Here is a 19,460-nt window from a genome sequence, read left to right as displayed (position 1 = left end):
GAATAGGGCCTGGTACAAATGAATACACAACACAGACAATTAACAATTTGTATTACCAAATTTGCTGAAATAACTGAACTCTGCAATTGAAGGCAACGCGATTCTTTTTAATCCAGCCATCTCAATTCATTTGGAGCGTTTAAAAAGGCCATCCAAGACTACTATTACTGATTACTGACACACAATGTCACAAATTCCACTAAGACCAGGGATTGCACACTACTCCCCTTCACACCCCAGCCTAGTTTTCATTTTCAAACAATTTTAGTTCCTTTGATAAATAAGGAGCTTTTCTAATTTGACCTTGTAACACTGCACACTGTGTCCTTTGATTCTTTATCATGCTCAAAACTACTAATAACGCAACTGGATTCTAAATCTATCACTAAACCAACATAATATAAAATAGAGGAAACAAATTAGAATTGGAATAGGCTTGCCTACAAATATTTTTAATTGAAAAATTAAAATTAAAATTGGAATTTGAAAAGTGATTCCTACAGGACTCTGCTCAGTGAAAAAGCAACCGTCAGCAATCACCATAACAAACCAAGCATATGAACAGTGTATCATTACTTATACAAATTAATCAATGGTGACATAATATGAAAAGCTAATTAAAAATATAAGTATCATGAAACAAGAAAAATAGTATTTTCACTCAGCCATCACAGCCCAAAAAGTCATAAAGCAAAGTGGCATTAGACACCATCTAAAAATATTTCTAGTCTTTAAGATTTTAATCATAATGGCTCTGAACCCAGACTAGCATTTTGTTACAGATTTGCTATTGGTTTATCTTGGTTTTTTGGCTGAATAAAGACCACAATACATGTTCACATACCATACTTTAAACTATTGATGGAACATTTCCACAGGGAATTGCAGTTTTCTTTCAAAAAAGAAAAAAAAGGTTGGAGAGTTTATTCCAAGCTCTCTTCAATGGGAATCTCCCTGGTGTGACACTGGTGAGCTTTGCATTAGACCTCATGAACGCTCCTCACAACTAAAATGCCAATCTTTGACCTCAAGATGCACCAGAAAAGTCCTGAACGCTTCTTCCACCTCCTTCTGCTTCTACTTGACAAAACTGTTTTGTTCCAATTCAGATGCACTCAGTTAAATATTCAGCAATTCATCAGAGCCAAAAGAAAAACTCTTTTCTATTGAGTTAGCAAAGTTTTCTCATCTCTCTTCACTTAACTAGGGATATTGTTGAACACAAACACTGGATATGTACATCATCTTATGTCTTTCAGCTCCAAATAAATTATAAAGGCATGTCAGCCTGCTCTGACTTCACCCAAGATGAAAGAAATATTAACTCTTTAGCCCATGAAAATGTCTCAAACCCTGACTCTTGCCTTGAGATAAAGCCACTGAGATGTTTAGCTGGAATAACTCATTACTCATCACTGTTTCAAATGCTCCCAAGTCCAAGCTATGATGGTACGGTAACAAATCTCTGTGGTTTAGGTTAAGACACATTTTCTTAGATGATGAAGAGACCATGTGCTCACTCCCTTCCCCGATTAACTCCGGAGGCAAAAGAAACTCAGGCAGAAAGTTAAATGCCATACAGTATTTATATAGTGCTATATTTCTGCAGCCTTTAGCCCCCAAGTAGTTTGGGAGGGTTTTTTTAGTTTATTTTCACTCTGTGTGTGTGTTTTTGTGGGTTTGGTTTCTTAGTTTAGTTTAGTTTAGTTACAGATTTATATTGGGTATTTTTCAAATTCTTTCACATTTAGATATCTTTTGCGGTATTGTCCATTTCTTAGCCAATAGTTTCCTTTCATAAAAAAAAATTCCCACTGCCTAATACACGTAAGATTTGAATTATGCCTATACACCTTAGAAACTGACTAAGTTTTGATCCACGCTAAGTTTTGAAGTGTGGACTTGATAGTAGTTTCCTCTGTGATTTTAATTCCACAAGCAAATTCTCTCTCTTTACTTCACCAGTGCTGCAATTCCATACAGCTTAGTCCATTAGAAGCAGATATTAAAAACCCAGGCTGAGATAGGGACAGGCCAGAGCTTGGGCTAGAAACACAACCTTGAGGGCAAATTCATTAAAGATCCCAGGCACAAAGAGAAATAAGGCTTTAACTGAAGAGTAACCACAAGAGACTCACTAGCATCAATCTCAACCCTCTGCTGAATCATACGAGGATTATTGATTATTTACTGAATATACATCATTCTTGCAAAGACAATGCTTGCTATACTTGACCCAGAACTATGTATTTTAAAAATTTCTCTCTTTTTTTTCCATGGGGGGTGGTGAGAGTCAAACCAGCTGCTAGGAAGCACCTCACCAATCAAAAATCCCGAGGTTCTATTAGGTGACATTCAGACCGTAATTTTTATGCTGAGGTAGTTGTACATGCTTCTGGACACTGATCATATCCAGGTTAATATTCCTTTTGTGTGCTAAAGGGACTTTCTTTTCTAATTCTTCCTCTTTCTGTACAGAAAGAGATAAAAGGCAAGAGGCTTGGTGTCCTTACCCTGGTGACTTGAGGTCTGCAGGCAGAATCAGGCGCTCCGTGCGTCATTGCCACACACCAAACCCTTCAGGACGTTTTGGCCAAGCACTGAATTTCACTACGCAGTAGTGAGGGATCAGCTCTCAAAAATTCCCTTGTCAGCAATATCTTGATTAACAACTAGTTCTTATACAAAATATGTCAGCGATTAGTTAGGGAAGGCAAGGGACGTCACGCACAAATCGGTTGAAAGAAATTAATGTTGATGGAGGATCAAATTGTCCATGCAACTTCTTCCCAAAAGCTGGTCATCATGGGTCTTAATTCTGATCCAGCTTCCTAATCCCTCCTGGATCTTTAATAACTACTATTTACAAAAAAAATATTGAGGTTGAAGGAAGATTTATGCTTGGAGCAAGGATTTACTCTACTTGTCAAACTCTTAGGGTACGCTAACGGCAAGTTTTCTATCAGCACAGCTCTGCTAAGAGCTGAAAAGATCCTTGTTATTTATATTCAGCAATAAAAGACCTCAAACTAAACCAGCAAACCTAAGCCAAAGTATAGACCTTGAGGTTTTAAACACAACCTAATACAAGGGCAAAACGAACATTTCCAGCAAAGAGAAAGAGGAAAAATATAACTCTATGACCTTGAAATAGGTATTATTCTTATTGGTAATTAGTCCTTTACAAATATTTTTCAATAGATAAGATTTTTTGAAGAATGCATTTTTAAGTTGCAGTTTCATCACCTCATTTTTCTTGACACATTATGTGTCACCACTGGAAGTATGGCCTCATGAGAAGAACAGAAATCTGGAAAACTGCCTGCTTCACCAGAAAAAGGGATTTTTAAAAAATATTTTTTTTAATCTGGAATGTATTCTAAGAATACTATTTTTACTTTTAATGTGGATTTTTAAATGCACACATTACAACAGTCTGCTTGTGAAATTTTATAATGCCCATGGTCAAGACCTGATTGCTCATTGTGTTGCCTGTGCAGGGCAGAGCTGTTTGTGCGTATTTATTTGTGGTGTCTGCAAAATCTTTACAAGTGTTTTCCCATCTTTGCTGTTAGAAATAACCTACATTCTTTCAAAGAAAAACAGAATTTAGGGTAGAAAAAGTGTGCCTCTATAGATTTTTTTTTCCTTTTCACAATATTTTTATTAATTTCTTTGTACTCACACCGACAGAATGAAAAAAACACTGGAGGTTTCAATGAGCATAAGATGAAGGATGATTTCTAAAGGAGCTGGACTCCTGTAGATCTCCTTAACTCATTATCATTAGCACTGATATATTGGCTCCAAGGCACACCCCGACGACGATTGGGCTGAACCCCACCAGTACACATTGACAGTAACTAAAAAGTGATAGTAACTAACTGATAGCTGCTAGTTACTGATAGCAACTAACAACGATCCCAGCGCTGGCAGACCCAGGGAGTGGGGATGGAGTGTGAAAGCCGGGCTTCGTTCAGGCAGGGTTTGAGGGGGATGCGGTGGGGGATGCAGGAGCCGCTCGCCCCGGCTCCGCGCCCGCCGCATCCCTGCTGGGGTCAGGCTTACCGGCGCAGGAGTGCAGCGGCTTGGGCCGGACCAGGAGCGACGGGCACACGGAGTACAGGGAAAGTTTCTCGAAGTAGTCGCAGGTCTCCTTGGAGAGGATCTCGTCGATCATGAAGGTCTTGTAGCGCCTCCTGCCTGCCTTGGGCCGGCCGGGCGCAGGCAGCCGCGCCGGGGGCTGCGGGCCGGGCTGGGGCTGCGGCTGGTCGTGCATGGCGGGACCCCTGCGGGGCGGCCAGAGCCGCGCCCGGCTCGCATGGGCGACCGGCTCGCCGAGCCTGTCCCCGCTGTGTCCGCGCTGTCCCTGCTGTGTCCGCGCTGTCCCCGCCGCTTCGGCCGCGCTGCGCGGCGCCGGCTCCCCGCTATATAAAGCCGCCGATAAGCATCTCTCCCATCGCTCCGCGGCCTTTTTAGGAGGCTCGGGCTGTCAATCAGGGCGCCCGCTGCTCCCCGCCAGCACCATTGTTACCCTGCGCCGCGCTGGGAGGATCCGCCGCTCCTTTCCCCTCCCTGCTCGCTATTTTAGGATACTGGGGTGTGTGGCTTTTTTTTTTTTTTTTTTTTTCGTCTTCTCCTCCTCCTCCTCCTCTTCCCTAGATTGTAATTATCTAAAAAAGTTAAAATTCGGGCTGCCGGAGGAGAGTGCTGCCCCGGCCCCGACAGCTTTCCCCGACCGGCGTCAAACCTATTCCCGAGCCGCAAAATGCTGGAGAGTGGCAGACGGGAAAAAATCCTGTTTATAGGTGCCCTGCCTAGGAAAACTGCGTAGCAGTTATATTTCTCCGGCGTTACTTGGATCCCACGTCTGAGATTATTTTCTGGCGGATCCCTGCTTAGTTCAGCTGGATTTTTGCAAAGCTGAGCACCCCTTCTGCTGAGGGGTGCTGAGGCTTCCTCACTGGAAGTTTTCCTACCAGGCTGTGGACTGAATTTTATTTCTCATCTCCGTGGCCTCCAACAGGAATCCCCAGGACAGCCTACTAATGGAAAGGTGTATCAGGAGGAATCCTCTGGATTTACTGGTTGCTGCAGGTTTTCCAGAACCCACAGCCAGCTCACTAACTTTAAATGGCTAAAGAGATGCTCATTATGGAGACTTACCACCCTCCAAAAATTTACTCGCAGGTTTCATACAAGAATTTAAATATAATCTGCAAAAAGTTATCAGACATCCTTCGGTTCTCATGCTTTGGCAATCCAAATGGGAGCAAATGCTTATTTTAATAACAGAAAATTCAATCTGTTTTTGCAAAAGGCAACAACAATTTCAAACTCTCATCAACGATTTGAACCACTTTTATTTTTTCAACTGTATTTTTTAAAATCCTTCAAAACACTGTAAACTATCTTTAACCTCTTTTGTAAAAGCACTACTTCTGTTTTCAATTCAAAGTTTCATTTACCTTCAGCAATACAGTTGTTCATTTATAGAGACTCAAAATCAAAATAAGATGCTTGCATTATCCGTACACTGACAAAACTGGAAGGCTGATGCAAGAATATATCAGACTTATGATAGATCCATTGAAATTTTTTTCTTAAAACCTCCTTACATTTCTTTTTAAAATATAGCACAGCAAATTATATTGAAACAAATGTAAAGCAAAGTGTTTTGCTAATTTTAAACCATTGGGATGACATTCTCATTTAAAATAAATTATTTGGAAGTGGTTTTACTTCTTTTTATTTTGAAAAACTAAAGTGATCTTATGATGAGGAATTTAACTAGAATGATAACAACTAAGGAGTTCAAGAACTTCTCTCCTCCACAGCATTATAACTCTTTCTAAATTACTTAAACTACTGCTTTAATTCCTAACAAACTACAGCCATTTAAGCAGATGGACTGATTTTGTTATGACTGTACTCACATCTTCATTCAGACAAAAATCATTTCAGGAGCACATTTTCTTCATTTTTTCAGACACTTTTTTTTCTTTTTTTTTTCTTTTTTTTTTCTTTTTTTTTTTTTTTTTTTTTTAGGAAACAAAGTAATTACCAGCAACATTAGCTTCAGCAATTAGTACTTGCTGATAATTATTGCAAAGAATATTTTGGAGGCAATAGTGAGCAAGCCACTGATTTAAGCCCCAAAGCACCAGCAAATGGCATTTTATTACTTACGTTACCTCCGGGTCTGGCCAGGAACTGCAGCCCACCCTATCCCCACTTCAAATTTATCCTGCTTTTCTTGCCTTTGAAAAACCTAACACAACACAGCAGAGGAATGTTTTCTGAAGAGTATTCCAGGAGCTTGACTAGATCCAGCCCAGAAATCAAGAGGGGAAGCAAACCCTGGGCTTTCCGAGCTCATGGGACAAGAGACTCTGCTTGTCTTTGAATATTTCTTTCTCACATATGAAGGGCTGAATACCCAGAGGTGTGTGGCTGGCACCTCTGTCCATACTCTAGAAATGTGATGCTCTCACCTGAGCCCAAGCAGATGAACTGGCAGGTGGGATTAGCCCACACTAACACATCTCTAGAAACTTTATTTCTTTTTATTAATGTTTTTTTAAAAGTAAGTGGTCAGAACAATACGCTGGGTTATGTCGGATGAAACACACACTGGCTGTCAATCAAAAAGGGGGTGCTTTGGTCAGGAATAATCAGGGGTTTTGTTTCTAAAATTAATGAAGTGGCTGGAATAGCGAACATCTGCCAAGGGGACTCATACCCCGAGCAGCTGTTGGAGCCCCAGGACTCTTCCCATGTAGAACAGCCTTGCTGATAAGTGTTTCTCCCTGAGGTTTCCCTTGTGGTTGAGAGCTGGGACCGGATGGGAGGCTGGAAAGTGAAAGGCAGATTCGGGAAGGTTTGGAGGGCAGGAGATTTGACACAGACTCTGCCCCAGGCCGGCACCTGCACGCCATAAACGGCAGCCGGGTGGCCAGGGACCAGGATTTCTGCTCTTTTCCAAGAAGGAATAAGTCCAAGGGACACGATCCTCCATTTTACTGACTAAACCATTTTTGCAATCAGAATTGAGAAAACAGAACTGCTGTGAGTCTGTCAGTCAGTAACAAGTAATTTCTAAGGAAAAGCAGGGAGGTCAACCCAGCACCAGAGAGCTGGAAATAGATTGTCCTGGAGGGCAGTTGTGTTCAGTCAGGAGAGATACGGCAGCACACTCTCTAAACTTGGGTTTCTGGAGACAACTAGTTTTAATTTGGAGTCAATTTGTGCTACCAGGCCTTTTGTATGCAGTACCAGAACCCCACATGCATGGTGCACGTTGGGAAAATGATTAAGCACCTTCGAGTTGACTTGTTTAGTCCCAGCACAAACATTACCATGAGAGACAGTGATTAAGGGAAGAGGAATTAAGTTGCTGCTGTATTACTAAATTTGTGATTTAGGTAGTACCCAAGTGGCTCCGCTTAGGGCAGAGTCAGCTGGTTGTGATCACTTTGCTGCTGCTGCATTTGTATATTGCCAAGCACACTGGGATTGTTTGCCTGAAGAGAAGAATTCTGTCTGTCGGATTTTCAGCTTCCAGTTTCCACAAGAATTTAAAATGCAAACCTATTTTGACAGAATGGGCAGGATGAACTAAAGTGCCAAAGTCTGAAAGTGCCTTGGCTCTTAGTCTGAATTCCTAATTCTATATTAAAAGGGCAGAGATACCTTTCACAAGTCCCTGACATTACCATTTTTAATCACTAGAAAAGTCCCTTTTCCAGTGAAATGCAACCACCTTTGAAAACAGATCTGTACAGACATAATAAATCCTGCTAAACACCAACACTCTCATCTCAAGTGTATGCCTTTTTCAGCATGATATTGGGCTTGATACTTGATCCAGTATAGAAAAATCAAATGTGTGGCTAGAAAGAGGAAGGCACAATTTGGGCCAGTGCTTCGCTCCAGGGAATCCAGAGGCTTTGTCCTCTCAGCATGAAAGGTCTCAGTGCATAAAAATCCCTTTGAGCAAAAGATCTCAGCATATGCCTCACATAAATAAAATGAGTTTCTAGTATCTGCCCCATGCCAGAGAAAAGGGCATTGCCCAGGAAGATTTTTTTTTGAACCAAGGGAGAGTGTAAAACATCCAACACATGCACATAGAAGGAAAACCCACCTGATTGGTGGCCAAGTGAGCCCCTCAGTCCTGTGCATTCCTCTGACAGAAATGCTCTTTGACAGAAAGACACCTCTGAGCAGGGTCTCCTCCCTGCCTCCTGGAAAGCCTTGTAAAGGCAGAGGATGGAAAAGAAACTAAAGTGTTTGCTGACCCTGAACTTTACCTTGGCCCCTTTGCGGATGATAAGGTGATACCTCTGAGCAGCCGAGGAAACAGAAATTGCAGAGCAGCAACTGCACAAGCTCACACACCCCCATCACCTTTAGGGGGGCTCTTTGCTCCCAGCTTATCTATACAACCAAATTTCACTCCTGGCCTAAGTGACTATGGTATATGACTACTCCAAGTCTAGCAGTTTCATTAGATTTTTTTTTTCAGTCCCCAAAGCTATGTAGCCTGTCTCAAATCCTCAATTACATTATTTCCCCTGTCACCTTAAATCTGTCTGCCACTTCTTTGCGTGTCACCAGACCTCACTCTGAGTCCAACTGATTCCCCTCCTACTCCCTATCCCCCACTGTGATGCTGCAGCATTTGTGTGGTTCCAAACCATTCCTGGCTCCAGTTTTGTCCCGTAATGGACAGCCCTGGGCTTAGGGCAGCAACACTACAAAGGTGTCCTTGACATGCTCAGAATAAACCAAAGCTTGAGTTACTTTCTTGAATAAAACTATACTGAAAGCTGAACTATCAATTGGGACACCTTTGTTTTATTTCCTGCTCTGCCTCAAGCCCTAAACCTAATCTCCCTTGCCTAGAGCCAACTTTGAATCATCTAGAAATAGAGTATAAGGGTATTCATCATGTGACTGGAGCCACTGGCCAGTCCCCAAATTAGTTAAGATGCTCTGATTTAAAGTAATAGTACAGCTAATAACCATTTTTATCAGTGCTGATAGCAGGCTCAGAACACACAAGCCATAAAGTTCATGACACATTTGCAAAACCTCTTAAAAAGGAGACCTAGATATGGCCTCAGATTTACATGCAGAGAAACTGAGGCAAAGTTTCCCTCTGTTAATGCTTGGGACAGAAGCCAGATCTCTCTCACCATCATGTCCTCTCAAGGCAGAGCAGAATCTAAATCCCAGAATTTTCCTCTGTGACCTCATTTTTTCCCCCACAGTACACTGGGGGTTGTGAGACAGTGTGTTAATTTTTTTCCAGTTACCTCTTTGCAGGACACACAACACCTGAGCAGCTTCTCCTTCCCTACCTGTTGCTACCAAAACCCTGCAACCAGAGTCTGGCACTGGAGTTGGAGTATTTCCATGAGCTCCCAGGGAATTGCTGTGCCGCTACACAGGACACCAAGGAACTAAACCAGAAGGAATAAGTCACTATGAATCCTGAGACAGACCCACTGGCAGAACAGAAGGCATCTAGAGAGATATTTATGGGGTGGCTCTGATTTTCTGGGAGTTGCACAGACACCACGTACACCAGAGGCTATGCCAAGGAACAGAGCCCATCTTTCAGCAAGTGGGATTTGTTTTTCCAGGCTATAGCTAAGAGGCTACATTCTGGACTTATAAACTAGGACTAAGAAGTTTGGGAGTGGCAACCAGGAATGCAAAGGAACATTCTGTGCCACCTGAGGGTCCTGTCTGGGCAAGGCAGAAACAACTGGTCCCCTACTTGTCACCCCAAATATTAATGGGACAATAAACAGTGTTTTTCCCCTTTCTCCAATGAATTCCACACTGCTGTGACAATCCACCCTTAAAGGGAAGGAAGCACCCAACCATCATCCTCCTACCCACATTGCTGTCCTCTCTGGGATGCCAGTGAAAACAGAGACAACTATTTTAATATGGCCAAGGTAACAACAATCTCATTTAACTCATTTTCCTAGAGGGACTGGAGCCAATTGTGAAGGGAAGTATCTAATCTCATGAGAATGAGTGTTTGGAATTGGAACATCTTTCAAAAAACACCCCCAATTTTTGGCAGGGAAGGCTTCCCAAATTTAACACTACTTCACTCTTTAATCCATGCTCCAGCCTCATTTGGATGAAGATCCACATGTGAATACTTCATCCAGCTTTGCCTAAGGCCAATTATTTTTGCACAAGTCTTGCTAAATCTCTGCCAAACTGGTAGTGTGTTAAAAAAGGAAAAATCAAAATATTTGCAACTCCTTCTATAAAATAGCCAGGATGTTTTGGTGTTCTGTGACTGATGTTTTATTCATTATTCAGAGGATTATCTCTGCTTTCTTTTTTTCCACAAGAGAATTTACCTGAAAGCAGCAAAGAAAAGATCCCCAACCAGTTGATCAGAAGAATGTCTCCAGTCTCCATAGAGACACCAGGAAAACACCAGGATCATGTGAGTTTTACACAAGAAACCTATTCATACTGGAATGGGTGTTGTTCCAGGACGTTAAGTAATTTTGACAATCTGCCACTATCTCAGCCTGCAAGAAGCCCAAAGGGACTTATTGATGCCATCAAGTTCTGATCTTTATTAATGGTTTCTAGACAGCCTTCATCATTCTGGGCTCTGCAGGAACCCAGTCCAGACCTGCAGATAGATCTTTGTACAGTCATCCAAGAGAAACCAGGACTCCCATTTCCAGAGAGCTCAGGGGCTGAGTGTCCTACAGGAACTGCTCAAGCTTCCCCTCCTGACAGGCTGCAGAGAGCCAGGAGCTGCCAGCCAGAAGCCCAGTTATCCCAGTATGCTGGAACAGCCCAGGACTTGCTCTTCACTTACCAGGTGCTGTGCTGCTGCAGTTCACCGTAGATAAACTTGTACTTAATTAATCCAAGGACAAACAAGGAGACACGGGGGCTCTGGGACTCAATAAATAACAGAGCATACCAAAATTAACTGTAGCATTCCTGCATCCACAGGTAAGGCCAGGATTTTCATTGCCTAATGCTAAGGAAAAGACAGAGATGAAGAGCCTGATCATGCCTATAAATAGATTGATTCCTTCTAAACAAGGAAAGAGCAAAACCTCATCTACAGTGAGAAGTCCTTTCCAGAGATCCCAGCCAAATTTACCCTCCTGAGGAGCAAGCAGAGGACTGACTGCGTGTGTGGAAGCCAGCCAAGGTAGGCTTGGGGCTTGAAACACAGAGGAGTCTCTCTCCTATTTCAAGTGCCTAGTTTGGCTCCCTATGATGCTCTGTGTCATTCCTCGACCTTCCAGAAAGTCACAGAATCCTTACCTGTGTAAAAGCTCAGGAATCAATTTCATCACCAGAGCTGGAGAACTGTGCCATTCCCAGAAGGATTTGTTGCCTGGGTTGCTGCAGTTGGGTGTTTCAACATCAGCTGGGAGCCAGCAACCAGCTCCAGGGGTTTGGGAATGCTGCAGAGGACACTCTGCATTGACAATGGGGCTGCATGCAGAGCACTCAGCTTTTTCAGCCCGGGCTCAGTCAGAACTGCTCAGAACACTGAAACCTTCAGAGCAACCATGTACTAAAAGGTTTGACCCTGAAGAACGACCTGACTGTACCAGTGCTACTCTAGAAGCAAATCTGTCACTCTAGATTGCTTAACAGCACTGAGGCACCTGCAGGATCTGCAATCCATCCGGTTTTGCCACTGCTCAGCTCCAGGCTCTGCCTCACTTCCCTTCCCCGCAACGCAGACAGAGATTTTTGGGTAATCCTAGCTCCATGCAGAGACAGGCCTTGACCCCAGCCTTGGGATCAGCCAGTGAGGAACAGGGAGGAATCAGCTCTCATTCCATTGCCATTCCCTGTAATTAGGATTTTCAAATACATGTAGCTGTTAAGACCCTGGTGCCAATAGTTAAGCCCCAGAGCTTTCAATGTGTTATCAGTGCAAGGGGGGAGTAGGACATCAAACAACTGGTATATGTGCCCAGTGTGTCCAATCCCCTTATTTAAGGGGCACCCCCAAGTCCCTTAACACAGTTGTCCCATTTTTCTGCCCATAGTCTCAGCTTAATGCTTGATCCTGAGCTGTTTTTCTTCTCATCATTACCTATTTCCTTGCCTGCTTTCTCCAGTCCTTTTCCAATGGCATTCTGAAAGCCTTTAAATCCTTACTGCCATGGATCTTACAGCTGCTGAGAGCCTCGGGGCTGTCTCAGCTGATAACTGAGCAGTGTCTTTCACTCAGGGCTTAACCCAGACCGCACAGATCCTCATCATGTCGGCTTGCAAGGCAGAATTGTTCTCATTTGCCTTCCACCCATTTCCAAGAGTTCCCAGGGTAGATAAAGTTCCACTCTCCTGCTGGAGGAAACAGCAGCAATTGCAGAGTATCCTTAACATAGAAAAGAAAGGTCTCTAGAGTCAGCCTGAAAGCTTGTCCCTGCTCCCTGTCTGCCACCAATCTGCCATTAACATTTCTTCATATTCCAGAGATGCTCCTACTTAACTGCACTAATATTTTACATTTAAATTCTTCATGGCTTAGCTCCATTTTATGCTCTCATTTTGGGGCAACACCTTCCTTCCCCAGTCAGGACTTCATATTCTGCTGTGAAAGTCTTCCAGCTATAAGGAAGAGAAGAAAAAGAGATAAATAAGCAGAAGGAAAGTTCATCTTCCTCTTTTCATAAGATGTCCAAGTCCTTGCACTTCCACCTGCAAGCTGTAACAAGGGGTTATTGTGCTAAGTGCCTTCTGCACTGTAAGAAGGGGACAGGACAGTCTAAGAGAGCTGTAATAGTTATGATTGCCAGTTATATTGTGTTAATAGCTCAATGTTAATCTCAGCACTTGAAAATAATGTGTTTTAACTGTTAAAATAGGCAAGGCTAATGTAAACCAAATGTGTATATATATATCTACATATATCTATATATATATCTATATATATATCTATCTATATATATATATATATAATTGCATAGTGTTGGCCTAGAAGAATGCCATGAAGAAAAAAAAAGGTCTGAGCTCTTATAGTAAGGGCATATTATTATAAATCATTCTTTATTATACAGAGGTTTTTTTTTTCTCAATTCTAAATTTCCCATGAATGTATTTCTTAGCACTGAAAAAAGAATGTTCTGAGACTTAGTTTCTGAAGTCTTTCTAGCTCACAAAATATTTTATTTTCATCAGCTATGGATCCCTGGTGTAGGCAGGAAATCTCCTTATAAGCTACAGGGGTCGGGGAGTGTAGGAGGAGGGGTTGGGGAAGGCAGTCTAGGGTTGCCATGGGAAACAGCAGTTGTATGAGTTCCCCACCCCCTTTTGTAAGAGAATTGTACCCTCCCCCTGTCCTGTCAGTTATTGTTCAAGTCTGCCCCTTACCTAGAATCTTCTCTGTTCTATGTTTCCCCTTTGGTTCTTCCACTAAGAACACTCCTTTCCCTTTTCCCCACTGGTTAATGTTGTATTTCCCCTCCCTTTAGCCTTCTCCCGATTGTACCCTCGTATGCTGGACCCTCCTACCCCTACGCAGTTAAAAGAATCCTCACCCCGCCCTTCGGGGCTCTCGGAATCTGCCTCCCTTCTGCTCGTTGTCTCCCTGTTTGCCCCTTCTGCGATCCTTCAATAAAGGAGCAGGATTTCAGCAGCCCGAGTGTCCCTCCCGTTCTTCTAGTGGACCCTCAGATGTACCAGCTATCCGAGCTTCGTGCCGAGAGGCTACAAGCCCCCGCGGCTCGGCAGGGGAGCACTTGGAGACTCCTTAGTCTTAATCCGTCTCCGTGTCCTAGTCTATGCTTTGTGTATTAAAGAAAATTATGGTTTACCACAGCTGTAGCTCTAAGTCTAGAAGAATATTAATATAGAAGCATTAAAGTAGGTATGTACATTAACACATGGAACAAAGGTCAAGGCTTATGGAAAGTCTCCTATTAAGAGAGCATAAAGAAATTATTCAGCTGCAGATAGAGAGTAAATCAAAATGCACAATTTTTCATAGTAAACCATGTTTCTTTTCAACTTGTTACTATTCCTTCATGGCCTGATAGTGATTAATAGTAATAAAGTAATTGCAGTGGGATGTTTCTGCACACTTGAGTGTAAAAACCCCCATTCTTCCAGAATATTGGGATTGTGAACAGGATCCAGTTTAACAGATGATTCCTGTTCCATTACCTGCAATAGGATTTTACTGATAGAGGATAAAGATCTGTCTTGTGATCCAGATAAGGCAAAGCTTGAGAATAATTACCTGCTAATTAGGTCTCCATTGTCCAGCTGTTTTCTTGGATGAATAAGTAACTGGTTAACAATAAAGACCTGCATCCTTGAGAAAAGTTGCTCCTTTCAACTTAGTGTGATTTTTAGTTTATTTTTTAAATATCTATACTAAAGGCAGGACAATGACATCTTCATTCAGGCAAAGGATGGTGACTGGGGTTGTACTGGTAAGCCACAACTGATTGCTGGGAAGGCAAAGAGCAGGTTAAAGAGTTTTCTGTCCCTGATTGTTCTCAGCAGAACTGGTATGGCCACATTTCTCCAAGATGCTCCTGTGTATAGGAGAACAAACAACTCTGCCATGTCCCAAAGGGCTCTCTGGGTCTGAGGCACCACTTCAGGCAGAGAGCCTTTGTTCCCCTCTTGCCCAGTTGTCACTTTGCACACACAAGTAACAGGAGATGTGCTGCCTGGCCCGTGGGCTGGGATAAATGGGGCTGGTTCTGTTTGGTTCCACAGGGCTTGGCCAGCCGATACTGGGAGGTACAGCTCTCCTGGGCAAAGGTTCACGTGGGCAGCTGCTGCTTTCTGACCCCTCTGCAGGCATTACTGAGGGTGATGTGCATCCGAGCAGGAGCAGAATGAGTAAAGGTGAGTGTACCGGGGCTGCTGGTGGTTGTGAATGTTACCCTTTTGTGTGTCATAAACAAACACTTTCAACTCTAAAATGAGCATGCAAATAGAAGAGGATGACAATCACAGACTCACAGAATAGTTTGGGTTGGAAGGGACCTTAAAGCTCACCTTGTTCCAGCCCCTGCCATTGGCATGGAACCTTCCAGTGCTACCAAAAACCAGACTGATCAGGAGTCCTGTACTCCTGTGACCTTTTCACATCACACAGCAAACGTGGAGAACAGCTTGCAGGTCAGAGTCACAGTAATCCATAGTCCCTAACAGACTGCAGTGGGATCTCCAGAGCATTGTTCCCCACTGGGTATAGAGTCGCTGTATTAGTAGGGGAAGGTCAGCAGAGCTTCATTAGTTTATCAATACAGTTATCAAGTCCCCATTTTGGGAGGTGCTCCCATAGGGGAGTGGCTGCTGACAGTCTGTCTAAGGCACTAATGACCCGGTCATTAACTGCTGAGTTTGCGAAGCCTGTTTGTCCAACTTAGGGCCGTGTGTGCTGTAGAATAGACAGCAGCATAGGAACCAGATGCTGGCTGGAGAGGAAAGAAAACAAATGTGCCTTTGGTGTGCTTCAGATGCCATCCAAGCCATGTTCAAACACCCAGACGGGGCTGCCGTGTTCTCAGAACCAATTGACCCTCCCTTTGCAAGTGTTAGGTCACAGACACGTGGGTTATTCATGTTAAAAGACAGGCAACACAACTCTTCCATAAAAGTCCACCAGACAGACACTTTAACCCCTGTAATCCCTTCCTGTGGTGCATGTGACGCCACATAGATTTATTAATCCTGTTATCTGGTGGCCACTGTCAATTAAGTGTTTCCTTGTAATGTGCATAACGAGGGCTCATTCATTAGCAAATGTTTCCATTACATTTAAGGCTGTGAGTCTCTTCCCCATAAAGGGGTACAGAATTGGCTGTGGTTTGAGATTCTGGGTGAAGGGAGGGGAGAGAGAAGTGAAAAACAGGAGGGACATATAATGGATCTGTTGCTAAACTGAACAGTTAATAAATTTAATTGCTGTGCCCTGGGAAGGCACAGTGCTGTCTGCAAAAATCTCTGTTTCAGGAGGTGGATGCAATTCTTGCTGTGCCACTTGCCACTTGCACTTGACCCCAGGAAAGTTGCAGCACACCTTTTTTGTTGCTGTTCTCTGGTTTGACAGCTCTCTGGAGAACTTGAAAAGGAACAACCTCACATGCAGGGTTTGCATCTTGATCAATGCCTCTGGAATGGGCTCTCACTGAATAATATGACCGAATAATTAATTGCAAAATGTACTGACACTCTACTAAAAGTACCAGCTCCCTGAGTTCTGTTACTAGAAATAGTCATGTCTCTGCCTGATAAACTCTGACTGCTGAGAAACTAAAGTACCAAAAGACTGAACAAAAAAAAGCTTTCAGGCAGTATCTGTAATAATAAAATCTTCATGATTTTAAATGAGTACCAAAAGTCCCTTCAGACCTGATATGATGTCTAGATCATTGGATTTCAGTAAAACGGATCTAACAGAATAATGAATCCACTCGGAAAGTTAGACAGAGTTCTTTCCAGCAGCTGCCTCGAGAGAAAGAGGGAAAGGACTAACTGAAACCAAGGCTTTTAAGTGCATTCCTGTCAGTTGTGATGGAGCAGCTGCTGGGAGATGGAGCTTCAGTTCCACCTTCTGGCAAAATTTGCAGTTGCAAGTCTCTTTTAAAAACAGGATTTAAATTAAAAAAATATATTTTCAATTAATCCAAGACTGGGTTAGGGCTCGTTCTGAATAAAGCTCAAAGGTAAATATGTCAGGCAAATCACAAAGTCTGCATGTCAAGAAAAAAAGCAATTAAAGCATATAGGAAGGTAATGACAAATAGTCAAAGAAATTATACTCAGCCAGTAACTTGTTGGCTGATTTAGCCCTCAGAACTACATTTTTATTGCTGCAGTGTTGTTAGGTCTTTGTACAGTGATCTCAAGGCTTTAAATTTATTACACTGGCAAAAGGAAGGAAAGCCTCTTGTAAAGATTCATTAGCTGCCAGAGAGCCTGGAAAAAGATGGGAGTGGCAATTTGGCTGTCAGGCTGAGAAGGTCCAGTGTGGTGTCCCTGTGCTGTTGGAGTGCTGCACCATGGTGTTGGATATCACCACTGGGGAGTGGAGTCAGCAGCAAATCCTTAGAGAATCCCACAGCAAAGATTCGAGTCAGATGTTCCCCTTCTCCCAGGTCCTTTGGGACCTCAGCCAGACTGAGGGAGCTGTTACTGTGGAGCACATGGAAAAGGCAACCTTATCGAATCAAAATCACTGGGAAAAAGAGACAATGCCACCTGGCTTCTCTGGAGAGAGCTGGAGACCATGCTGGCACTACCTCAGGCAGGCTGTGCACTCATCCTTCCCCACACATTCCTGGGACATTTCTAATCATAACTGTGAATGGCATCCCGCAGGGCCTTTCTGGGATCAGGTTTCCCTCTACAAGTGTCCAATCCTCTGTTTGGAGGCAGCAGAGCTCCCACTAATATCCATTGAAACATAGCCTGCCTCCCTGCCATCAGAACTGCTATTTCATGGAGGGCCCATTTATAAAGCTCTTAATAGAACATAATTTAGACTTTCAGAGTATCATTGTATCTATTCAAAGCTGCAGTCTTTCAGGAATTCAGCAAAAGACAGGAAGGGATAAAATTACATATTCCTTGTCCTGTCTTCTGGATTGTTCTAGTGTAACAAGTGTATATAATCAATTATGGAGAGCAAAAACTAGCATTCTTTTTTAGAAGCCCACTTAACTTTTCTGTCTTTTTAGTGTTGGTGTGTTCACACAATTCAGCCTGGATTGAAGTGATAACGAATAACTCAACACATGGCCCTGTCTGCTCAGTTTATTATCATGCATTCCTATCTGACTATCTAATCTAAGGACCCATCACCAAAATATTTAAGTGCTGCTACAGGATCTAATTATTAATCTTCAGGAAGAAACACTGGCTTTGCTGCAGATTTGGAATAAACCCCCCTTAAATCTTTCTGAAGGTTGAAAAGCAAACGTGTATAAAACATCAAACTGCCTTTCCTTGTACAGGTCTGGGAACACTGGATGCAGGATGCAACATAAAACTATTATTCTATCAGCAACCAAGGTGTTGTTTCACACTGCATGAGACCATGAGTCATTAAAACTGAGCTGTGCCACAGCCAAGGAATGGTTTACATTGGCCTGTGTTCTTCATCACTCTCTTTATAGGCTGGCTTTTCTTCAAGCTTGTTTCCACAGCCTTTGAGTGCCCTGCAAGTAGTTGTGGATTCATTCTCCAGCACTCACAGATCAGGCAGCTTTTCTTTTTTTTTTTTTTTTTTTTTTTTTTTTTTTTTTCTTTTTTTTTTTTTTTTCATGTGTGGGGAATTGGAGGTAAAGATGAAGGATGAGATTTGTCTAGGGAAATAAGAGTGATTTTCATGGCAGCATTCCAAGTGTAACCAGATGTCTTGTGTCATAGTCCTTCCCTGCAGGAGCTCTGCTCATCTAAATAGAGCATTTCCCCTTGTCTCCTGACAAGCCAAGGACAGGTTCACCAGCTGAATCAAATAAAATCACAGCCAAAGTCTGCATCCTTCTGCTCAAAGGAGTTAGGAAAACACTTAGGGAGCAATAGGCTCACAGTAACAGTGTTGGATAGAAAATACCATACAAAATTGGGGAATAGAAGACTAGGGAATGAGCTTGGGATGAGTATTTTACACTTGTTACAGAAACCATCTTGCCTAAATCCAGGTCATTGCTTCCTTCTGTTTCTAAGTCACTACCAGCCTTATCCTCAGTTCCTGCCCATCAGGAATATCAGGACTATCATGCATATCCATGTTTCTGGATACTTCTTCATCACAGACAGGAACCACCTCATGAGTCACATTCTTGTGTCCCAGAAAGAAGGGAAGACACTAATGGTCTTCCCTCCAATTTAGTCCACACAGGACTCAGCTCTGTTTGATTTCCATCAGTCAAAGTATGATATTCCTAAAAGCACTGGAAAACATTGGGTAGGCACAGGTCGATTTAGGGTTTGGGAGGACAGGCCAGTTTGTAGCCATACATTTGAGCTGAAAAGGAAACCATTAGAGCCAATTCCATTGTAACTGACCAGGCACTGTGGTGTTACTGGTGTAACTGTGTTTCTAAACATATGTCCACAGACAGGGCTACCCAGGCCCGTGGAACAACCACCAGCCACTTCCCTCCATGGACAGAAGCGTAGACTACATGTTCTGAACCTTCTCAGCCCGGCCTTCTCATTCCTGTTTTCCAGTCACCCTCCTACCAAGCAATGGCAGCATATTCATGGAGTCCAGGCACGTACCATAAAGTTATCCACTGGCTCAATGCAGATGTCCTTGGACTGTTCTGGTTGGTGATTCTGGGGTGAAATAGCACCTTTAGAAAACCATCCACAAAGCCTTCATGTGATGGCACCTGCAACAGGGAATTCACAAGTCTGCTGAGGTATGCCACTGCAACATCAAAGTTTTATATCTAATTTGAATGCAT

The 19,460-nt window shown here is 42.9% G+C and overlaps 1 protein-coding gene across 1 annotated transcript in view; it reads right to left on the bottom strand.

The window, feature by feature from the left end:
* BARX2 (BARX homeobox 2) overlaps nt 1-4,523 on the bottom strand; it is a 33,446-nt gene extending 28,923 nt beyond the window's left edge. Inside the window, exon 1 of the mRNA XM_053963413.1 lies at nt 4,069-4,523. Coding sequence (XP_053819388.1) covers nt 4,069-4,279 — 211 coding nt within the window. The 5' untranslated portion in view covers nt 4,280-4,523. The remainder of the gene's footprint in view (nt 1-4,068) is intronic.
* Nucleotides 4,524-19,460: the final 14,937 nt, after the last annotated feature.

The sequence above is a fragment of the Vidua chalybeata genome, chromosome 23, assembly GCF_026979565.1.
Source record: "Vidua chalybeata isolate OUT-0048 chromosome 23, bVidCha1 merged haplotype, whole genome shotgun sequence".
Lineage (NCBI taxonomy): Eukaryota > Metazoa > Chordata > Aves > Passeriformes > Viduidae > Vidua > Vidua chalybeata.
Note: the sequence above shows the minus strand (reverse complement) of the source record. Positions and strands in the feature narration are given on the sequence as shown.